At 46.0% G+C, this 24,015-nt stretch overlaps 1 protein-coding gene across 1 annotated transcript in view; it reads right to left on the reverse strand.

The window, feature by feature from the left end:
• Window positions 1-19,645: 19,645 nt before the first annotated feature.
• OVCH1 (ovochymase 1) overlaps window positions 19,646-24,015 on the reverse strand; it is a 92,578-nt gene continuing 88,208 nt past the window's right edge. Inside the window, exon 28 of the mRNA XM_040341684.1 lies at window positions 19,646-19,822. Coding sequence (XP_040197618.1) covers window positions 19,664-19,822 — 159 coding nt within the window. The 3' untranslated portion in view covers window positions 19,646-19,663. The remainder of the gene's footprint in view (window positions 19,823-24,015) is intronic.

Here is a 24,015-nt window from a genome sequence, read left to right on the forward strand (position 1 = left end):
TTTCTGCAGAGTTGACAGAACAAGATTCAAGTCCCACGGACAAAGTGGTGACTTAACCGGAGGATTAATACGTAAGACCCCCTGTATGAAGGTCTTAACCAGCGAGTGGGTGGCCAGCGGCCTCTGAAACCACACTGACAAAGCTGAAATCTGTCCTTTGATTGTGCTTAATGCCAGGCCTTTATCCACTCCTAGCTGGAGAAAACTTAATACTCGATCAATGGTATACTTGCAGGAAAGCCATTTCTTGGACTCACACCAGCCTACGTAGGCCTTCCAGACCCTGTAATAAATCACCCTGGAGACCGGCTTTCTAGCCCTGATCAGGGTAGAGATTACCTGCCTAGACAGCCCTCTACCCCTGAGAATCAGGGATTCAGCCGCCAGGCCGTCAAATTTAGACGCCGTAATGCAGGGTGGAGGATCGGGCCTTGCGAGAGTAGGTCTGGCCGTAGAGGAAGCGTCCAAGGGTCTCCCACTGCCATCTTTAGGATTAGTGAGTACCATGCCCTCCTGGGCCATGCTGGAGCTACCAGGATGACTGGTTTGTGCTCCACCCTGATCCTGCGTAACAGGCGGGGTAGCAACTGTAGCGGGGGAAAGGCATATAGGAGTTTGAACTGATGCCAAGGGCAAACCAACGCATCGGCTCCGCAGGCCATAGGGTCCCGAGTCCGGGACATGAACCTGTCTAGCTTCTTGTTGAATCTCGATGCCATGACATCCACGTCCGGCATCCCCCACCTCTGGCAGATTATCTGAAAAATTTGCGGATGCAGAGACCATTCCCCTGGCGACAGAGTCTGACGACTCAAGAAGTCCGCCTGCAGGTTGTCCACCCCGGGAATGAATATTGCCGATATGCAGGGCACATGAGCTTCTGCCCACAGGAAAATCAAGCTCACCTCTCTCTGAGCTGCCTGACTCTTGGTCCCCCCTTGGTGGTTTATATATGCCACAGCTGTGGCATTGTCCGATTGTATCCTCACCGGGAACCCCTGCAATTTGGCTGTCCAAGCCTCGAGGGCTAGCCGAGCAGCTCTTAGCTCCAAGATATTGATGGGCAACTGCCTCTCCGCCTGTGCCCAAGTACCTTGGCGAGTGCAACCATCCAAGATCGCTCCCCAGCCCCTCAGGCTGGCATCTGTGGTCACTATCTTCCAGGCCACGGGGCTGAAAGATTTTCCCTTCAGTAGATTCTGAGGATTTAACCACCAGCACAGACTTTGCCGAACTCTTGATGAGAGTGGCAAAGGAAATTCCAAGGCCTGTGGCCTCTTGCTCCATGCTGACAGAATGGCTGCCTGTAGGATGCGAGTGTGGCTTTGAGCGTAAGGTACCGCCTCGAACGTGGCCACTAGCTTGCCTAGCAGTCGCATACATAGGCGAATAGTTGGTTCTCTTTTGTTTAGAACCAGATGTATCAAGTCTTTGATGGCCTCGACCTTTACCAGAGGCAGGAACACTCTTTGCTGCTCTGTGTCTAATGTCATGCCGAGGTATTCCAACCGTCTTGTGGGTTGGAATGCTGATTTTTCTCGGTTTAGGATCCAACCGAACCTCTCGAGGTACTGGACCGTGAGGGCCACTGCTCGTTCCAGGCAAGGAGACGAGTGATCTATGACTAGGTCGTCCAGGTAGGCTAGGACCGTGACCCCTTGGATCCTTAGACTGGCTAGGATCGGAGCTAGGACCTTCGTGAATACCCGGGGAGCCGTAGCCAGCCCGAAAGGGAGCGCCACAAATTGGAAATGACGCTGGGCCACCGTGAAGCGGAGAAATCTTTGATGTGGCTGAAAAATTGGCACATGAAGGTAAGCATCCTTTATGTCTATGGACGCCAGAAAGTTGTCCTTCTGGAGTGCGGCGGCTGCTGACCGAACAGATTCCATCCAGAAAGAACGAACCCTTAGGTAAACGTTTAAACCCTTTAGGTCCAAAATTGGCCTGACATCGCCGTTGGGCTATGGAACGGTAAACAGATTGGAGTAGAACCCTAGCCCTTGCTCTTGGGCTGGTACCTCTACTATCACGCCCTGGCAAAGCTGATGATCCAACGCCGCCAGTAAAGAGGCCTTTTTTGTTGGATCGTTCGGTACCCTTGACTCCTGATAATGAGGTGGAGGAAACTCTAGAAACTCTAATCTGTAGCCTGTGGCCACGGAAGACCGGACCCATCTGTCGGGGATATCGGCTTCCCAAACCTCCGCAAAAAGACGAAGCCTTCCCCCCACCTTTGTGGGTGGGGGCGCCCCTTCATAAGGCAGATTTAGGGGCTGGCTTTGCTGCCTTACGATACCACTGCTTCTTGCCCCCAGAGGCCTGTCCCTGCGACTTATTGCTAAAGTTTGATCTCGCAGACGGCCGTCGATACTGCCTGGAATTGGAGGGCCCCGGAATAGGGGAGAGCTGCCTTTTGAACGCAGGTCCCCGAAACTTCTTTTTGACTGGTAAAAGGGTACTTTTGCCACTCGATATAGTCTGAATATATTTATCTAGATCCTCTCCGAAGAGTCGACCTCCATGGAAGGGAAAACCTGCCAGAAGTTTTTTGCATGGGGGCTCAGCCGCCCAGTTCTTTAACCATAAGAGCCTTCTCATGTGTACTAAAAATAGTGACAAACGAGACGCCTGCTGAATAGAGTCCTTTATAGCATCCACCGCAAAGCACAGGGCTCTAGGAATATCCGATAATTCTTCTGCCTGCTGGGCAGGAATGTCTTTAAGCATCTGTTTTGTCTGGTCTGTTAACGCCTGACAAACCTCAATAGCAGCCACTGCTGGCTGTATCACTGCACCTGCCGTAGCAAAGGATGCCTTTAAAAGTGTCTCAAAACGCTTATCCACCGGTTCTTTAAACATCTGTATGTTTTCCACCGGGCAAGTTAAAGATTTATTTACACAAGAGATGGCGGCATCCACAGCTGGGAGAGCCCACTTCTTGGAAAATTTTTCTTCCATAGGGTAGATGATGGAAAATCTTTTAGGTGGTAAAAAGATTCTATCTGGTCGTATCCAATCCTGAAAGATCAGTTCCTCTAAAAGAGGATGGACCGGAAAAACAGCGTTGCTCAAAGGTGCTTTCAATGAACCTAAGGATGATACCGCCGAAGCCTGAGGCTCTGGTAAGGGCAACTTAAATGCCAGGCGGACCATGTCTATCAATGACTGAATCCACAAGCTCTCTGCATGGGAGGCCGAGACTGGCTCCTCATAAGTAGACTCCTCATTCCCTGAACCCTCATGGTCCTGGTCTGAATGATTTTCCTGAGCTTCTAATTCTCCAAGGGAGAGAACCTCAGCATCTGGGGGTACACCCCCAGGTGACGGAGACCTAGTCCGCTTCTTGCCCGACATGGAATTGACTATCATAGTTGCCAATCTCTTCTCTAGTCCCCCTAAGGAAAGGGCTAGCATTTCCTCTGTGACAAACACAGGGTTGGGTGGATCTGATCTAGCCTCAGCACCAGACGCCCCTAATGGCTCAACCAAGGCACCCACTACTGGAATAATTTGTGGGGAGAGTACAGGCATATCCCGACTCGAACCTTCAGAATCTGACGGGGAACCCTTTTGTCCTCTGGCACCTCTTGCCATTTCCCCTGATCCTGATGCTTTGGAAGCCATGGTACAATACCGAGGTACCCCTACTTACAACAACCAACTGATGTAGGTAGGAGAAAAAACTATGCGGTTTTAAGGGGACAGTAGTGAACAACTAATGGCCAAAAAACCCAATGGGGAGACCAGTATGTGTTCCCCCTTTTTCTTGTCTTTTTTTTTTTTTTTTTTTTTTGGATCCTGAGTCCCTTTTCCCCCTTTTCTATGGAATCACATTGTCTCCCCACAAGAGAAATTGCAAGAATCCACCTGCTGTAAGGAATTGTTTAGGCTAGATTGAAAAGCTAGTTCTGTTTGTCAGAACTGCAATACTCCCTTGCGCCACCGGGTGCCACTGTGCATCAGGCTTGCACTGCTGCAGCTCTGTGTCCTCCTCTCCTGAGCTCAGAAACAAACTGAGCTAATACAGCATAGAGGAAGGGCCGCCCCTTCCTCTTATGAGATCCAACGTCCCGCCCCCCCTCTGAAAAACGGCACGAATTTCGTTTTTTTTTCTTATATCGCTGTGCACGCGCCCGCGCGCGTGCCCGTGTCACGGGGGGGGGGGCATGGTGGAGGCAGCATGCTGCAGGGACGCTGGAGAAATGGACAGGACACAGAGGAAACATCCGCACGGCACCCGGCCAGGTAAGAACTTCCAGGTAGGCCCAGACACCTCCCTAGTTCAGGGTAAAGAGTAGGCACACACTAATACCCCACCTAGCGCCCAGCCAGATAGAACCTGCAACACATAGACCAGGGAGATCACACATATGGGGAGTAACAACACAGACCATCCTGTCTTACACAGACATAGTGGCCCCAGACTGCCAATGCAGGAGCATACTCAGGCAAACTCCCCCAAAAGATCCCCCTGGAGAGCCTGCTGACGAACCAAGTCCCGCAGGCCCCCCCTTCTTACCTGCTCCATGCCGCAGGACCTTGCACAGCAAGTGGTCCAATCTTCCCCCATCTCCGTGGGTGGCATCTAGACCTTCAGGCCCTGGGGTCCTTTGAAGGAACCCACTGTCCTGGACCCATATAGCATCCTGGCAAACAGGGACTTTAGGCACCCCAAAAGGTTCTAAGTCCTGGGCCCAGGATCCAGCTCTCTGAAAGAGAAGCATTATGGGCAAAACCCCCTAGTTAGGGGCCCGGGTACTGTCCACTTTGGCTCTGAGGCACCTTGGACAGACCCGGTTAGCCTGCCTTGATCCCAAGGATGTGGAGGCAAAGCTATTCCATGACCAACACCTAAGACACTGGCGAAAAAACTGAGGTACTCCTCCTATGGGAGGGGGTTATATAGGGAGGGGCACTTCCTGTTTGAGATTGCCAGTGTCCATCACCTGAAGGTACTCCATATAACCCACATAGTAATGAATATGCCGCTCTGTGTCCCGTGATGTACGATAAAGAAAAAGGGTTACTAAATCTTATTGGAAAAGGTGGTAGTGTTTTGGATCCAGACAAGTGTCTGTACGAGTATCTGCACCTGGCCTAATTACAAATGTAAATATACGTGCACGTAGAAGAAACACGCTGACACCTTTGTTCAGCTAAAATGAAACTTCCTTTTTATTGTTTGGGCATATGGGCTCCTTTATAGTAAAACATGAATCATTGTTTGCATAAGCAGGATCACAGTCGTAGTTTGTGCTGTCACCCTTGAATTGGGTGATCACTTATCTAAGACCCCTTTCACACTGAAACGTTTTTACAGCGTTTTAGCGTTAAAAATAGCACTATTAAAACGCTCATAAAACGCTCTCCATGCATCTCAATGGACCCTTTCAAACCAAGTCCTGCAAGCAGCATCTTTGGAGTAGCTTTTGGGCGCTGAAAAAAACGCTCCAAAAACGCCCCTCTCCATTGAAATGAATTGAAAGCACTGTAAAAACGCCTTACCCTTTCACACTGAGGCATTGCACTGGTGGGGCGTTGAGAAAAGTCCTGCAAGCAGCATCTTTGGAGCAGCTGTTGGGCGCTGAAAAAAATGCCCCTCTCCATTGAAATGAATTGAAAGCGCTGTAAAAATGCCTTACCCTTTCACACTGAGGCGCTGCAAAAACGCCCTAAAACGTTAGGGTCTTAGCGGTGCTTTACCAGCACATTGGGATTGCAGATGAGGCTTCGCTTGAATAACGCTCGGAAAATTCCCCAGTGTGAAAGGGGCCTAAGGGTCTTCTGGCCAGATCCATGCGGGTTTCTCCAGTCTCTTTGGAGACTTCAGCATTCCTGTTTTACTTGATGGGAGGGGGTGCTCTAGCGGCCATTTTGAGTAAGGAGATTAGCATGTATGTGTACATAATAGAAATAGTCATTTAATTAGCGTATTAAGCTATCCATAACAGTAGTGGTATCACGATGATAAGGTTTCAAACAGCCATATAATGTACCTGTGAATACTTGCTTGTGGAGGGCACTTCTGTGTCCACAAGGGTCATATTAGATGCTCTGAATATACCAATCCTGGTTCTCCTGCAGGAACCGTGCAATGCTCAGGCGATAGTAAGGAGGACACAAAAAAACCTGACAAGTTTAAGAGGTGCCTGTAGGTAGAAATGCGTAAGTAATACTAATCAATTTGAATGTGATATGGACTTCCTAGTATAGATTAATTTATTAAACAGCCAACCTGTTTCATGATGGATGGTCACTTCATTAGAAATGAAAATGTAGTGCATTATAAACATCTGAAAGTATAGAGCAGTTTGGCTTGTAATATAAAATGGGTATAGTCATAATTTATTTTCAGTTTAATGCAAAATAATGTGTTACTGAGCAAAATGTAATTTGTGGGTTAAAACAGATGAAAGTGTTATGGGGAAAGTTGTGTGATCCCTCTGTACTAACAGATTGCTATGCAGGATTGTGGGCAGGTCAACTTTGTAGAAACCATACACCTCTGCTCCAAGGGTACAACGCCTGTGAGGTCCCTCAGCGGTAGTAGCATCTTCTCCCCGGATTCTTTCGGATGCCTGTCTTTGACTGTCTTGATTGGCCTACGCAGGATTGTGATTTTCCCTCATATGCACAAGTCATTCATCCTGCCAAAAATGTATACTGAGCTGCACATGCGTAGGTCAGTGTACATGGAATGCTAGTCATAACTTATCACTAAAATTCTTAAAATTAAATAATTTAAATAAATAAAATACCAAACTGTGTGGATGTTAATGGCCGCGGCCTTTATTATAGGCATCAATAAAATATTATCAACTGTAAATATATAACAAATACTTGTCTTCAATAACTTCCAAGACAATATAAATATGCCTTAGCTATTAAAGATCAAGCCACAATACCATAACAATAAAGTCCCTTTTCAAATGAAAAGGACAAGAACCTCATAACTTAGCCGAGGGAGGGAGGGAGGGATGTTGCTTCTTCAGATGCTCCTCACCAGCTGTAACAACCGACGCATTTTCTTTTATAGGTCTGGACTCGTGCCGTTTATTGGACCGTTAATTCTTCACATTTATGGAATGCTAGTCATAACTTATCACTAAAACTCTTAAAATTTAATAATTTAAATAAAATACCAAAATGTATGGATGTTAATGGCCGCTGCCTTTATTATAGGTATCAATAAATTATTATCAACTGTAAATATATATTAAAATATAATAAATACTTGTCTTCAATAACTTCCAAGACAATACAAATATGACTTGGCTATTAAAGCTCAAGCCACAATACCATAACAATAAAGTCCCACAAGCCGATCTTATGGACCATAAGAACGGCACCCCAACCGGCCCACGGCCATTTCCTCAAAGGACTGTTAATCTAAATTAAAAATATCGAGGGTCACGTCAGACAGATGGATTCCGTCAGGACGATAGAAACCTTGAACACCACCCTCCAAATCCAAAATGTCGAATCGAAAATCCATTTATCAAGGGCATACATTTTGCAATAGCCCTATTCACGTTTTTTCTAATTTTTTCAAATTGTTTTATTTTTGGAGAATACCAAATTAAACGGGGGGATGATCTCAGAAAAAAAACAAGACACAATTAGGTAAAACATTATGGATGCTCAAAAAAATCATTTTTTATATTAGAAACAACATCCAGTGTCTTGCGACGGCCCAGATCATTCCCAGCCAAATGTAAAACAACAACATCAGGTACCGGCCATTTTAGATAAAGAAACAACAGAATTCTGCGTAAATTAAACCAAGTCAACCCCCGATGCCCATATCAATATAATTTAACATTACAAGATGACAGAGTAAGATTGGTACCATAGCATCTGAAGTCAGCTCTCTTATGGGCCCAATAAATAAAACAATGGTCAATGATCCAGGTAACAAATCGGAGAATCTGAAATTAAACAAAATTATTAGCACGAATGCAAGTACTGTGACAATTGGGAGGACCATCTACCAATATTTTTAATAGCAGATACATCAAATCCTAAATTAGCAGCAGTAGTGGCAGTTCTAATACCGAACGAATGAGAAGATATGGGCAGGTGTCCCAACCGTAAATGAATCAGGCATTTCTTTAAAACAGAATTAAATTGAAAAATAGTTAAAGGGGTAGAATCACAATGAAGAAGGAACTGTTTACTACTAATAGGACGTAGAAGTAAATAACGTTGCACTAAAGCGATAGCACATACCGAATCATCAAAATGTTTGTGTATAGTGATCCATCGACCCCGACCGAATTGATCGGTCTTGCTTTTCTGTAAAAACAAAGGACTCCAGGCTGTAGAGATACAGCAGAAGACGGGAGACCCAAACCAGAACATTTGTTAGGAGGCACTAATTCAGATATTCTAAAAGCACCGTGAAAACAGAAGCAAAAGGCAAGTCGAAATTGCAAAGCTTAAATGAAGAGAAACAACGTCAGTAGCAGCACACAATTGATTCAATAATTCAAAAGTAATAGGCAATCTCTTATCCGTCAAGACATGTTTACGATAACCTTTCAATGCTAGCTTAACAGCAAAGAAAATAGAGCAAGGAGCTTGACCATTCAAGTTCTTAAAAAAGGACACCCCCGCTAAAATTTTTGCAATCCTAGAATAAGAATAACCCCTTCCCATTAACACATTCAGAAAAGATAAAACCAATTCTTCAGGGTCACGTGTAATAGACAAATCCAAAGAGCCTAAAAAATAATTCCATAAGTCCCACGCAGCTAAATAACTTGCTCACGTGGGCGGAGCCAAAGAATTACACATGGCAGTCAACACAATTATGGACCAAAGATGTGGAGGACAAGAAAGCCCAATTCCGTCTGCATCTGGAACCAATTCCCGAAATTTCAGCATCTGTTGACGAGACAACGAATCAGCAATAGAATTACTAAAACCTAGTATATATTGCACCTTCAACCAAACATTCAACCTTAGACACTGAAAAACTAAAAAACAATTAACAGAAATGACAGGAAGGGATTTCGAAACCAAACAGTTGATCGCGAAGACCACACCTTTGTTATCAGAATGCAACAATATTCTCCTATTCTTAAATTGATCACCCCACAACTCAAGGGCCACTACCACGGGAAATAATTCCAGAAGCATAATGTTGGAAACAAACCCTTGCTCAACCCAAGAGGAAGGCCATACACCAGCAGACCAATGACTCTGCCAAAAAGGCACCATATCCGGAAGAGCCAGCAGAATCTGTATATTAAATTTAAAGCAGAAGCTTACAAAAGGGAGATTGCCAAAGAGTACACCCATTAAACGAAATAAAAAACGAACGCCATACCAACAAATCATCACGAATGTCAGATGTGATCCTAACAAAATGTCTAGGAGACTTAACACCAGAGATTGCTCTGTAAAGGCACCTAGAAAAAAATCCTACCCATGGGTATAATCCTGGACGCAAAAGCCAACAAACCCAACAAAGACTGAATCGTCCGCAACTGAACTTTTTCCTTAGATAGAACAACATCCAACATCATCCTAATCTTCACAATCTTCTCCCCAGGAAGCCGAAATTCCTTTGCAACCGTGTCATTCTGTATACCTAAAAAATCCAAACACGTGGTCTGAGAAACAGACTTCTCAGGGGCCAATAGGACCCCAAATGCATTACAAATCATTTTGAATTCCAAAAACATATACAAAACACTCCAATGAGTCAGCCTTGCCAATGAACAAAAAATCATCAAGATAATGAATACAGCGATTAGAACCCGAACGATGACAAATAACCCAATTAAGAAAAGTAGAAAAAATTTCTAAATAAAAACACGACAAGGCACAACCCATTGGCAAACATTTATCAAAGAAGAATTTTCCATCAAAAACGAAACCTAAAGAATTGAAAGCAGACGGACGTATAGGTAACAACCTAAAAGCCGACTTAATGTCAGCTTTTGCCAACAACGCACAGTCACTTGCAGAACGAATCAGATCTAAAGCATCCTCAAATGAAGAATAAGAAACTGAACAAAGATCAGAATCGAGGTCGTCATTCAAAGAAAAAACAAAAGGGAAAGACAGATGATGGATAAGTCTAAAAGAACCAGGCTCTTTTTTGGGAACAACACCCAGCGGAAACACTCTAAAATTAGGAAACGGCGGTAGATCAAAAGGACCAGCAATCCTACCATCTTCTTTCTCACAACATCCCTATGCATATCAACAGAAGCCAAATTATCAAATACAACACAACCAGAGCCAGAAAAAGAAGGCAAAAGGAAACCAGAACTAAAACCCTCAATTAACATGTCTGCACCTCTGCGATCCGGGTACCGAAGAAGCTATGGCAACATGCTTTCCAGTTTCACCGGAGAAATTGCTTTTAAGAAATGTATCCCTCGAAGGAGAAGCCTGATGTCCCATTTTTTTAAAACCACGAACAGCAGGATGCGTTCCAGCACAATGGGCACATTCGTGCTTGTACCTGCAGTTAGCAAGCCATTTACACTGACCCTCATTGTAATTAAAACAGAGTCCTTTACGATAAGGTCCAGTAGTAGGCATGGCAGATTTATCAACCTGGTTCTGAGTTAAAAGCAGGTTCAGCCAAAGACCAACATCCTTCATATCCCATCTCAAATTTTTATGCACAGCTAGCTTTTGCCTAAAAGGATTCATCATAAAAGAACCAAGATAGGCCAGGAACGTTCTTGTATGCTTCCAATATTATCGCTACGTGCTGAAACAGGCCACTGCAGGGTTCTGGGTGACGTTCACCTAAAACACTAGCATATATACTAAATGCCTGAAGCCCATTGTTAAAACTACGAGAAACAACCTTACGTCTATCATCATTAAATTTTTCACCATCACCTTTCTTAGGCCTATTATCCTTCATAGAAGGGAGTAAGGAAAGTAAATCAACATATTCGCCCTTCCATATTTTATCTTTAATAGCAACACTCAAATGGAAGCCTAAAGGCGATAGCTCACATGAAAGAACCTCTTTCAGATACGATTCTGGCACACCAGAAGAGGGTGTTTTAATAGGCAACGCTTGAACCACAGGAGTAGAAAACGCCACATTATTAACAAGAGAAATGTGAGCCTTGGTTAAATTATCTTTCCAAACAGAGGCAAGACCTGAATAGTCAGTATGCAAAACAGGCGATACAGGCAATAATTTAGAAAACAAAGTATTCATTGATAAAGCAAAAACTCTCTTAAAGGGGAGTTCCAGCCTTTTTTTAAGTTTGTTAAAAGTCAGCAGCTACAAAAAGTGTAGCTGCTGGCTTTTAATAAACAGACACTTACCTGCTCCACGGCTCCAGCGACACGCCGGCCGGGGCTCCGCTCCTCGCCTCGCCGGCCGGCGTCTTCATTCCTTGTGTGGGCACCCGGCAGGGACAGCTTTCGGCTTCACGGCCGGGCACCCACTGCGCATGCGCGAGCGGCACTGCGAATGCGCGAGCGGCGCGGCGCCGTCAGATTGGACAGGCGCTCGCCTACAGGGAGGGGCTGCAATAAGGCGATTAAGCTAATTGCCTTACCAGCCCCTCGGCGAAAGGAGGAAGTGGGACAGGAAGTCCCCTTCTCCTGAAGCCCCCACTCCCCCCCCCCCAAAAAAAATGACATGCCAAAATGTGGCATGTAAGGGGGCGAGGAGTGGGTTAAGTGGAAGTTCCATTTTTAGGTGGAACTCCACTTTAAGACAGAGTCATTAACATGCTCGCCTCTTGAAAATTCAGGCCGAGGAGCAGGGATGCCAGAAACAGGATCAGCAACCATAGACAAAGTAACTGCAGCTTCAGTTTGTGTATTTTCAGTCGCCTTGCAGACGACACTAACAGCCGGCTTGTCCACTAAAGAAATCTTGGCAACCGAAGGGTTAATATGAGAAGCATCACCAACTGAGCATTGAAAACAGTCGCTGTCATGTCTATCATCAAAACGATTAGAAGCACATATGAGTGTTTGCATAGATTGTCTATCATGTAAAGGCAGTGTAGTACCCGTTTGTGTAACAGCTTTCTTCGTCTTTCCCTTATTAGGATCCTTATGCGGCGGCAGGGATTCAAATCTCCCAGGTCTCTTGTGTATCCTCTTCTTCGGAGCATCTGCGCACGCGCTGTCCTCAGAGATAGGCGAATAGCCGCTGACGTCACGGACATCACCGAATGATGCGGATTGCGTCACAGGGTCAACAGAAGTGTGCCACCGAGAGAAAGAGGAAGTCTCGTCAAAGTGAGCGACCGGAGGAAGGGACGACAACAGGGCAACATCATCATGGAGGAGACGAGGAGAAGTAAACGGAGGAGTGGACGTGTACGGAACCGGAGGCAAAGACCCAAAGGAGGCGGAAGGAGGCAAGGAAAGGCACAATTGAAGCCAACGCTCGCCATCCTCGGTACCGGCCCGCTCCATAACCTGGCGCAGTAAGGACTCCATAACAGCGTAGATGTTGCTTCTTCAGATGCTCCTCACCGGCTGTAACAACTGACGCATTTTCTTTTCTTTTATAGGTCTGGACTCGTGCTGTTTATTGGACCGTTAATTCATCACCAACCACAGGTAAGTACTTTTCAAAATTTTTGCAAAAATCGTTATCCTATGCCAGCATTCCATGTGTGTTGGGCGGGGACATTTCATGCCCCTCCCTTCACATTTATTCTGCAGAAGATTGCAAACAAGCAGGTAAGTTTAATTTATTGCAGGAGAGACATTGCATTTCTCCTCTGCAGTTAGGTGCCTGCATGTTTGTATTTTTTCTAACTTTAGTTCCGCTTTAATAAAGAACTTCAGTCACAAACACAAGAAGAGACGAGGATTAGATAAATGACATGATAGTTTCCCTGCATGAAAGCCCCAGCTCTCATACCAGCAGTGTGTAAGTAAGTGCAGTCTGTACTCCCCACTGCAGGTGGCGTTCTAACGCAGCTGCAATATAGACGGGGAAGGAAGCTGTGAGGAACTTGGTTTCTCTATGACTTCCTGTGAGTACAAGGGGACAGCTATCTGACTGGATGCTGGTGCCCCCATGTGGCCACCTTGGGTCAGGCAGAGTCTATTTAAAACTCTGACTCCTGGATTTTATGTGGGGCTTTATGCGAGTGGCTAATGTAGGGACAGGCTCCCCGTCTGGCAGCGACAGTGCTTAGAGGTAGGGAGAGGTTCCAGAGGAGTAAGGACTGAGAGGAGAGAGGAACAGAATTAAAAAACAAACAATTGTTTATGATACAGTTCAGTCAACTACATGTCATCAAGTTAAGGTTTAAATCTACTTCAAACTTTAGCACTTTCTTTTGTTGTCAGCAATGTTGCCTGCTGATGTGAGAAATTACTGGAAATGTTCCATCTGCTTAACCTCTTTACCACCGGGCTAATTTTTCAGATTCGGTGTTTACGAGACTAAAACAGTTTTTTTTGCTAGAAAATTACTTAAAACCTCCAAACATTATATATTTTTTTTTCTAACACCCTAGAGAATAAAATGGTAGTAATTGCAATACTTTTTGTCACACCGTATTTGCGCAGCGGTCTTACAAGCGCACTTTTTTTGGAAAAAAATCACTTTTTTGGATTAAAAAATAAGAAAACAATAAATTTTGCCCAATTTTTTTATATATTGTGAAAGATAATGTTACGCCGAGTAAAATGATACCCAACATGTCACGCTTAAAAATTGCGCCCACTCGTGGCATGGCGTCAAACTTTTACCCTTAAAAATCTTGATAGGCGACGTTTAAAATTTTTTACAGGTTGCATTTTTTGAGCTACAGAGTAGCTCTAGGGCTAGAATTATTGCTCTCGCTCCAACGATCGCGGCGATACCTCACTTGTGTTGTTTGAACACCGTTTTCATATGCGGGCGCTACTCGCGTATGCGTTCGCTTCTGTGCGCGAGCTCGTCGGGACGGGGGGCGCTTTAAAAAAAAAAATTTTTGTTTTCTTATTTATTTTTATTTAGTTTTATAATTTTTTACACTGAAATAAAAAAAAAAAAATTTGATCACTTTTATTCCTATTACAAGGAATGTAAACATCCCTTGTAATAGAAAAAAGCATGACAGGTCCTCTTAAATATGAGATCTGGGGTCAAGAAGACCTCAGATCTCATATTTAGGCTTAAATGCAAAAAAAAAAAATGTTTCTTTAAGAGGCTGGGCGGGACTGACGTTTTGACGTCACTTCCGCCCAGCAGAGCTATGGGGACGGGTGAAGGAGATTTGTCCTTCAGTCTCGTCCCCGCTCAGCTGCCGAACGGTCGCGATCTCCTCCGCCGCTACCGACGGCTCCGGTAAGCGGCGGAGGGCGCGGGAGAGCGGCGGGAGGGGGGGGCCCTCTCCCGCCACCGATAACGGCGATCTCGCGGCGAATCCGCCGCGGAGACCACCGTTATCGTGTACACCACCGCCCACTGAAGAGATAGATATCTCAGTTGTGGCAGCAGCTGCTGCCGTTACCGAGATATTCATCTTTAAAAATAGGACGTCTTTTAGACATGGGGCGGTGGTCAAGAGGTTAAACAATTTATAGATTTCGGATATCATTGAGCGGTGGTTACAACTTCTGCTGTTGTATAGGTTTCTACTATAAGATGGAATATCCCCTCTGTCCAGGAGGACAGTGGTGTTCTAGCTGCACACAAACTCTAAACCCTGGTACACACAATCAGATTTTCTGCGGACAAAGAGTAGGACTTTTGTCTGAAGGGCGTTGTCCAAAAACTTGTCTCGCATACAAAAACGGCACACAATTGTCAGCCAACAAACACAAAACTATGTGTTTTTTTTCAGCTCTTTAGCGCCACCCTTTGGGCACCTTCTGCTAATGTCGTGTTTGGTGAACATTGATTCTGAGCATGCGTGTTTGTACTTTGGACTTTTGTCCGATGGACTTGTGTACACACGACAACAGACCAATGTCCACAGAAAATTTTAAAGCATGTCATTGAAAATTTGTCTGCGGAGAATGCGACAATTGTCCGATGGAGGATACAAACGGTCAGATTTTCCGCCAACAGCCTGTCATCACACAATTCCCATTGGAAAATCCGATCGTGTGTACGAGGCTTAAGGCCCCTTTCACACAAGAGGGCCAATCAGGTTTGGCTGTCCATTTTTTAGCTAGACCCAACTGGACCCTCCTTTATTTTCTATCAGCATTCGGATGCACTATAAACTGACTTGTGTCCATTTACACCCAGCTACCTCTGGGTCCTAACCAATCGACCTGTGTGAAAGACAAACAAAAAATCATTTGGTTTGTATGGAGCCATAGCATATGTAGAGGTCTGTTGCCACTAGTTACTAACATCCATGCATATTTACCCTGCTGCCAGACATCCTTACGTCACACTTGTAGACAATGAAAAGTCTTTTGCTTTGTTTTGTTATTTTATTTGGGGGATTAAACTTGGTTGGTGGAAAGGGATATGGGATGCCCATAGAAAAATTGGTATTAGCAATGCTGGAGCTGATCCGGCTTCACACTGGCAAATGATTTTCTTCACAGAACAAAAATGGTGGACTCTAATCTTGACAGCCTTTTCACCTCAGAACTTTTCCCGCCTTTGCACTCTCCTTGCAGACTTCTACCTCCAGGACTCTTCACCTCCTGCACAACACATCCCTGTCACAGCATTAGACATCCTGTCCCACCACCTTGAACAAGCTAGGCCTCACTCTGAATAATTATTAATTGAAACATTACTTGATGGATAATAGGCCAGGGGCCTGCAGTATCCCTTTTTGATGGCCCTGAACAAATTAATTAATAAAGCATACTAGATGATGGACTACTGATCCCAGCAGGCCTGACTTGCAAATCCTGAGTCCTCAGACTGCAGAGACTTGACACAAAACCGCAGTCTCTCCTCTGGCTCTGCACCCAGCTCCCCTCGCATGCCTCTTCCAGATTTCCACTGATCTCCACTCCACTCACCGACTCCTGCCCCGAGTCCTTCTTGAAAGATTTACCCAGACCATGCGGACCAACTGCTCCTCCAGCTCCTGTTCCAGGACACCTCTCCAAGACCGTGTAAGGCGAGGCTCCCTCCCAGCTCCCAAACTCCTCCACCGAATCCACCCCCCCCAGATGGGGAGTGTCTCTCCAGCACGCAGTCTAGCACTCCATCTTTCAATTCACCCAGCTGACAACTCCTCCCCAGCAGGCTAACTGAGTATATGTAGGAGGCCTGCCCCCTGCCAATCCTAGTTGGGGATTGGTCAGAGCTCCTCACGTGTACTCCATCTCTCAGCCCTGCCCCTCTTCCAGAACATTCTCACTGAAAGCAGGGGAGGCGCCCAAGAGCTGAAGTACATGTCAGTCACACCCACTGCTAAACTAACCACTCCCTGCCCCAGATCAAAAACAAACAGGCCTAGCTTGCAGCATAGGCCTGCTTAAATGTACCTGTTCTGACAGAACCTACCAAACACTACACCTCTGGCACCTACCTATGGTAGAGGGTGCTACACATGTGTAGCGCCTGGTTACTTTGAAGTACTGGTGCTATTTAATTCTAAAGGGAGAGATGGCCGCAGTGGAGTCAAGGTTTGGGTGCTGTTCCCTAGCAGCCAATAAGGAGGGTGTAGCCTCGCTGTGCATGCTGGGGGAGGGTATTTATGGGGTAGACGCCATTGGTTCTGGGTCTTCTTCGTCCAGTGTGGCACCCACCTTTAGGGTGGCCACATCACGGCGCCCCAGCGTTTTGGCCTACCTGGCCGGGGCGTGCGTGCCACGTGTGTTCCTGGTTCCAGGGCCATGTTGGCCGGAACATCTGAGCAGCGACAGGGACCCAGTGAGCGACTGGGTTCCCACCTTTGAGGAACCCAAGTGGTATTGCTGTTCGGTGAGGAGTCCATCTGAGAAGCACCAATGAGAGGCTAGCAATCCAAAGGGGTTTCGACAAACCACCGGGGATCAAGGTAGCCGACAGGCGTAATTCACCTAAGGAGGATTACCTCCATAACTGCAACCAGAGAGGGCCTGTGGCAGAGAAGTCTCCTTGAGGTCCATTCAGGAGGGTCTGTGGCAGAGACTTTATCCTACAAATGTTCAAGTGATACTCCGGCTGCCAGGTCAGTGAGAGGGGCCAGTCCGGGTACATTAAACCCACTCAGGCAGGAGTGGTACGGAAAGTGTTACATGTGGAAACAGGACTGTTCCAAATACTACGCCTGAATTTGCTATTCTCCGTCTTCCTGCAAACTCTACCCCTCTCATCACCAGTTCATTCTTTTTACCCGGCTGGGTAATAAAGAGCACAGCAAAGACACTTGTTGCGGACATTCCTTTACTACTGCTATATGCACCACTCACCCCTAGGAATTCGGAGAGCCACGAGGTAAATGCGCCACCCAAAACAACCAGCAGCTCCTCCGGGGATAGTGCTACACATACATCAGAGTCTTCAGTTCTCTTTTACATCCGAATCTGCATGGTTCCCCTTTACAGTGCAAGGGGGGACCTCTGCCATTGAGGGATTTGGTGCTACATGGACCTCTGTCTTGTACAGCCTCTATAAGGGTTATAGACCGTATATTTAGCATGGATTGGTTTTCCCAGCTGTGTATATGCACATGATGTATTGAGATTTTGGTGGACTTAACAGAGAGGCGAACCCGGGATAATTAAATTTTTTGATCACCATGGCAAGTTGACGTTTTCTTTTTTTTTTATGCAGGCAGTAGAAGTTCCTGAATTTGACTTGGTATCAGCCTCTTGCAATACCCATGCAGCTGGGAGAGGGAAAAACAGCACAAGAAGCCAATGAAGTATGCTGCAGTGCTCATATGCTAACAAGGGACATACTAGTAGGAGGAGAGAGAGTAGAATGACAAAGAAAGGGCCTTTTCATCATGCGGCTTTTCTTTTCACGGTTTAGTCACAGGCTGAGGGAGGCACAAAATCAGATATATGGCTAGGTCATGTAGGTTATGAGCTATTGTGGCACAGCTGCAATTAACTGCCAGCCTACTTCCAAACGTGTTCATTTGTGTATGGACACTATCCAGGGAGGAAGATGAGTTTCAGGAGTGGAATAGAGTGCCTCCACAGATCTACCACCGACCAGTCAATTATGCATTGTCATTTTTTGACTAAGCTGACCCAGTTTGATGTGGTCCGCCTCTAGTTTGGTGGTATTTTGGTTTGGTAGGCATGTTTTGGTTCCACTCCTGCATTTCTTTTGTTTTTCCAGTGCTTTCTTTTGCTAGACCAACTATAGGTAGGGGCGGGTTTAGGTTATCACCTGCCCCCTATCTATGGATTAGCACACCTGTGCTCCTTTTTAGGAGACTTTAAATTCTTTGGGCCAGATTCTCCAATAATCTGCGGCGGCCTCGCGTAAGCTATTTACACTACGCCACCGCAACTTACTAGAGCAAGTGCCGTATTCCTCGAGCACTTGCTCCGTAGTTTGCGGAGGCGTAGTGTAAAAGGCCCGGCGTATCCCCGCGTATTTCAAAGGGGGCGGCTTATATTTAAATTAAGCGCGCCCCCGTTTCGATCGAACTGCGCATGCGCCGGGCTAAAAATAGCCCAGTGCGCATGCTCCAGTTCTCGGCGGAAAACGTCAATGACGCCGACGTGTGCGTCATTGACGTAAAGTCGTATTCAAGAACGACTTAGGAAAACGACGTACCCGACGGGAAAAGACGACACGGACCCGACGCTATACTTAACATGGCATACGTGGGACTGGCGTAAGGTTACCCCTCATATAGCAGGGGTAACCTTACACAAACGATGGTTACGCGACGCAAATTCATTCGGGAATCGGCGTATCAGGCTCATTTGCATAAACAAATGAGACCTGAACATAAATGCCACCTAGCGGCCGGCGGCGAATTACATTTAAGATCCGACAGTGTAAGCGACTTACACATGTCGGATCTTCAGCGTATCTATGCGAAAATGATTCTAGGAATCACTCGCATAGATACGCGGGTCAAAAAAGAGAGATACGACGGAGTTTCCTGAGATACGCCGTCGTAACTCTACTGAGAATATGGCCCTTAGTTAGGACCTGCAGTACAGGGAGTGCCTTGTCGTCGGCCTGCCGCTTACACAGGTATTTGCAAATACATGCAACTAAACCTCTGTTTTTAATTACATACAGATAGACAGATTAATTTGGTTTAGTGCTTTTTTTGGTTGGCAACTTTGAGCCTGGCTATTATGGAAACATTTTTTACATTCCATATACATTATATATATATATATATATATATATATATATATATATATATATATATATATATATATATATATATATATAAATCACATACTGCTTAAAACGCATCTCATTTAAAGTCCCAACCCTCCCCCCCCCCTTTTTTGTGTATGGAAGTAATCTAAGAGGCTTGTATTTTTGATACCACTATCCTCTCTTCCTCCTGGCCTTAGAAAATGTAAGCCTTTCAGGCTGGTGCTGCTTAGTCCTGCCACCTCCTTCCATTAAAGCTGAACTCCATGCATAGCAGTTCATGGGATGGCAACACAGGGTAAGCTGGCCTAGTGGAGGAAAACATTTAAACCATGCCCTGCCTAAAATGTTGGTAAACCGTAGCAAAGAAAAATCACTAACCTAAGAGGTCTGAATGACACCTTTCTAGTGCCATTCAGATAGAGTCAAACCAAACGATTAGAGAATACATTTTTATTATACTCCAGTGTGTAGTTTTATCCAATCTTTGTATTTAGCCAATGATGTGTAAACGGTTGGTAATTTGGGGTCACAAACATTGCTCCCCCAGCTGACTATTCCCACCAGGTTGTACTTGTTCTTCACTTTACATATCAGTGGACCTCCTGAATCCCCCTGAAAAAGAGAAAAAGGTCAAGCTGAACACAATAATGTCATACGCGATTTTATACGTAATACAGTACACAGCTGGGTTCTCAAGACCCACGTTGGGTGCATATTCTCATAGCCAGGGTAAGTGGCTTAAGTGTATGTTAACCAGAACTTTTTTTTTTTGAAAGAGTAGGGAAAGATTAAAACACTTGTCAATTTATTTGGGTATTTCACTGGGGAGATATCCTTTAACTTACTATCCCAGAGTTGCAGAAGGAACTGAAAGGAAATTGATGGGAATTCCCTACTTAGACAACTGTCATTAGAAAAAAGCATGCCCACGTCAAATAGAAGGGGGCGACTCTTTCCAGATTGTGTCTATAGTGGCACAGACGGGTATAAAAAATAAAAACTTTTTGGGGAAAATAGTGCTGGACTCGGAAGGTTATTTTATTGGTACTGCCTTTTCATTAGGGATTGATTGAAAACAATGTGAATGGACTAGAAGTGAACTGGAACTTTAGTGTTATTTAACCACTTCCAGACCTTAGGTGTTTTTCAGATTTGGTGTTTGCAAGACTAAAACAGTTTTTTCTGCTAGAAAATTACTTAAAACCCCCAAACATTGTATATTTTTTTTTCTAACACCCTAGAGAATAAAATAGTGGTCATTCCAATACTTTTTGTCACACCGTTTTTGCGCAGCGGTCTTACAAGCGCACTTTTTTTGGAAAAAATTCACTTTTTTGAATTAAAAAATAAGACAACAATAAATTTGGCCCAATGTTTTTATATATTGTGAAAGATAATGTTACGCCGAGTAAAATGATGCCCAACATGTCACGCTTAAAAATTGCGCCCGCTCGTGGCATGGCGTCAAACTTTTACCCTTAAAAATCTCGATAGGCGATGTTTAAAAAATTCGAGAGATTGCATTTCTTGAGCTACAGAGTAGCTCTAGGGCTATAATTATTGCTCTCGCTCTAACGATCGCGGCGATACCTCACTTGTGTGATTTGAACACCGTTTTCATATGCGGGCGCTACTCGCGTATGCGTTCGCTTCTGCGCGCGAGCTCGTCGGGACGGGGCGCTTTAAAAAATTTGTTTTTTGTTTTCTTATTTATTTTTATTTATTTTATTACTTTTTACACTGAAAAAAATAATAATAATAATTTGATCACTTTTATTCCTATTACAAGGAATGTAAACATCCCTTGTAATAGAAAAAAGCATGACAATATGAGATCTGGGGTCAAAAAGACCTCAGATCTCATATTTGGGCTTAAATGCAAAAAATAAAAATAAAATAAGTCATTTTTTCAAATGACCAAAAAAAAAAAAATTTGTCTCTTTAAGAGGCTGGGCGGGACTGACGTTTTGACGTCACTTCCGCCCAGCCGAGCTATGGGGACGGGCGAAGGAGATTTTTCCTTCAGTCTCGTCCCCGCTCACCAGCCGACAGCACCCGATCGCCTCCGCCGCTACCGACGGCTACGGTAAGCGGTGGAGGGCGCGGGAGAGCGGCGGGAGGGGGGGCCCCCTCTCCCGCCACCGATAACGGCGATCTCGTGGCGAATCTGCCGCGGAGACCGCCATTATCGGATTCCAGACCGCGCACCCTAAAGATCGATACCTCGGTTGTGGCAGCAGCTGCTGCCGTTACCAAAATATCAATCTTTAAAAACAGGATGTACATCGTCGTGCGCAGGTCTGGAAGTGGTTAAGCACAGGCCTTGTCAGCAGATAGTTTGGATCCCCACAATGCATTGGCTACTCTTGAGATTGTCCTCCTGACATTTATGGGAATAAAAGGGATATCTGGACCTCTTGAAAGTGGCGTGGCTCAGCAATTTCCATTTTTTTAGGGATAAAAAAAAAAAAGGCTGACGGGGTACCAACTTTTCCCTTCCCTTCTTTATCCAAAACTAAAAAGAAGAACGTTTTGAATATAAAAATACCAGTTGTAAACCTGGCAACAAATGTAATTCATAAAATGCCTTTCAGCAAACTGGTAACATTATACTTTCAATGAGTGGCAGAGTCCTGAGAAATGTTCAAAATCACTCATCTGTACTAGATAATAGAGCAGGGGTCTTCAAACTACGGCCCTCCAGTTGTTCAGGAACTACAATTCCCATCATGCCTAGTCATGTCTGTGAATGTCAGTTTGTTACAATGCCTCATGGGATGTATAGTTCTAAAACAGCTGGAGGGCCGGCGTAGTTTGAGGATCCCTCATTGCCTGGCTGACTGACCTCAGACCACAATTTTTAACCTTTCAGAAATACCAGCTGTTGTGGCGCTCAGTTTCTTTCTTTCTTTTTTTTTAGCAACCACCTGTACATAGATCAGAAGTCTTGTATAACTAAACTTTGTAAAACTTTGCTTCTTTTTATGCACTTGGAATATATTTAGCTATTTAAGCAATTTATATTCTTTAGAAAGAAATTTACAACAGCAGAAAATCCTGTGCTCTGCCAGTATGCTGCATAATTAGACTTTTGTTTTTGTGCAAGCAGTGGTCTCTCTGAAGGAGGTCCAACATACACCTGATGAGTCAGCGATCGATCTGGCCCAATCAGCAGAACATGAACTTTTGATTGCAAAGCCATTAGGTCCGATTCAGCAGGGGGATGTGATGGAGCTCTGCAGAGAGACCACTGCTTCCACACAGAGAGCAATGGTTCTTCTCCTCCACATGCTGGAAAGAAAAGGGCATTGCACTGGCACAACTCGGGCTGTGGTTGCTTTCTAAAGAAAATTAATGGTAAGACTTTGTATTTTGATGTACCTGAAATGTATTTTGCCAAATTTAAGGGGTTGTAAAGGTTTTTTTTTTTTCATAGTTTCTAAATGGGTTCCTTTAAGCTAGTGCATTGTTGGTTCACTTACCTTTTCCTTAGATTTCCCTTCTAAATGTATTTTTTTCCTTTGTCTGAATTTCTCACTTCCTGTTTCTCCTCAGTAAGTATGCCTCCATCATCCGAGCCGTTCTGGCTGGGGGTTAGTCAGCCAGAACAGCATACTGAGGAGGAACAGGAAGTGAGAAATTCACACAAAGGAAAAAAAAATAAAAAATTTAGAAGGGAAATCGAAGGAAAAGGTAAGTGAACCAACAATGCACTAACTTAAAGGAACCTATTTAGAAAATAAACAAACCTTTACAGCCAGGGCTGGACTGGGACAAAAATGTGGCCCTGGACTTCATCCAGACTGGCCCACTTTGACAGGTCTCTCCCATGGCGGCCGGACAAACCGGAAGGACGGCGGCCACACACAGCTGTGACATAAGCTTCCTCTGCACTCGTTCTCCTGGTCCTTCCTTCTCCTGCTCTCCATATAGATTCTCCGCGGCAGCAGACAGCATGTTGGAGAGCGGGGGAAGGAAAGACCAGGGGAACGAGTGCCGAGGAAGCTTATGTCACAGCTGTGTGTGGCCGCCGTCCTTCCGGATGGTATGATGAGCTTCTCAGTGTGACTCCCGAGGAGCATGTCTGTATTCAGTCATGCTGAAGTTAACTAGCCAGGGAGAGGAGGTGAGCGCCGCGGGGAGGGAGAGGAGGCGAGCGCCGCGGGGAGGGAGAGGAGGCGAGCGCCGCGGGGAGGGAGAGGAGGCGAGCGCCGCGGGGAGGGAGAGGAGGCGAGCGCCGCGGGGAGGGAGAGGAGGCCGACGCTGCGGGGAGGGAGAGGAGGCCGACGCTGCGGGGAGGGAGAGGAGGCCGACGCTGCGGGGAGGGAGAGGAGGCCGACGCTGCGGGGAGGGAGAGGAGGCGAGCGCCGCGGGGAGGGAGAGGAGGCGAGCGCCGCGGGGAGGGAGAGGAGGCGAGCGCCGCGGGGAGGGAGAGGAGGCCGACGCTGCGGGGAGGGAGAGGAGGCCGACGCTGCGGGGAGGGAGAGGAGGCCGACGCTGCGGGGAGGGAGAGGAGGCCGACGCTGCGGGGAGGGAGAGGAGGCCGACGCTGCGGGGAGGGAGAGGAGGCCGACGCTGCGGGGAGGGAGAGGAGGCCAACGCTGCGGGGAGGGAGAGGAGGCCAACGCTGCGGGGAGGGAGAGGAGGCCAACGCTGCGGGGAGGGAGAGGAGGCCAACGCTGCGGGGAGGGAGAGGAGGCCAACGCTGCGGGGAGGGAGAGGAGGCCAACGCTGCGGGGAGGGAGAGGTGGCGAACGCTGCGGGGAGGGAGAGGTGGCGAACGCTGCGGGGAGGGAGAGGTGGCG

Source organism: Rana temporaria, chromosome 3 (genome assembly GCF_905171775.1).
Source record: "Rana temporaria chromosome 3, aRanTem1.1, whole genome shotgun sequence".
In the NCBI taxonomy this organism is placed as follows: domain Eukaryota; kingdom Metazoa; phylum Chordata; class Amphibia; order Anura; family Ranidae; genus Rana; species Rana temporaria.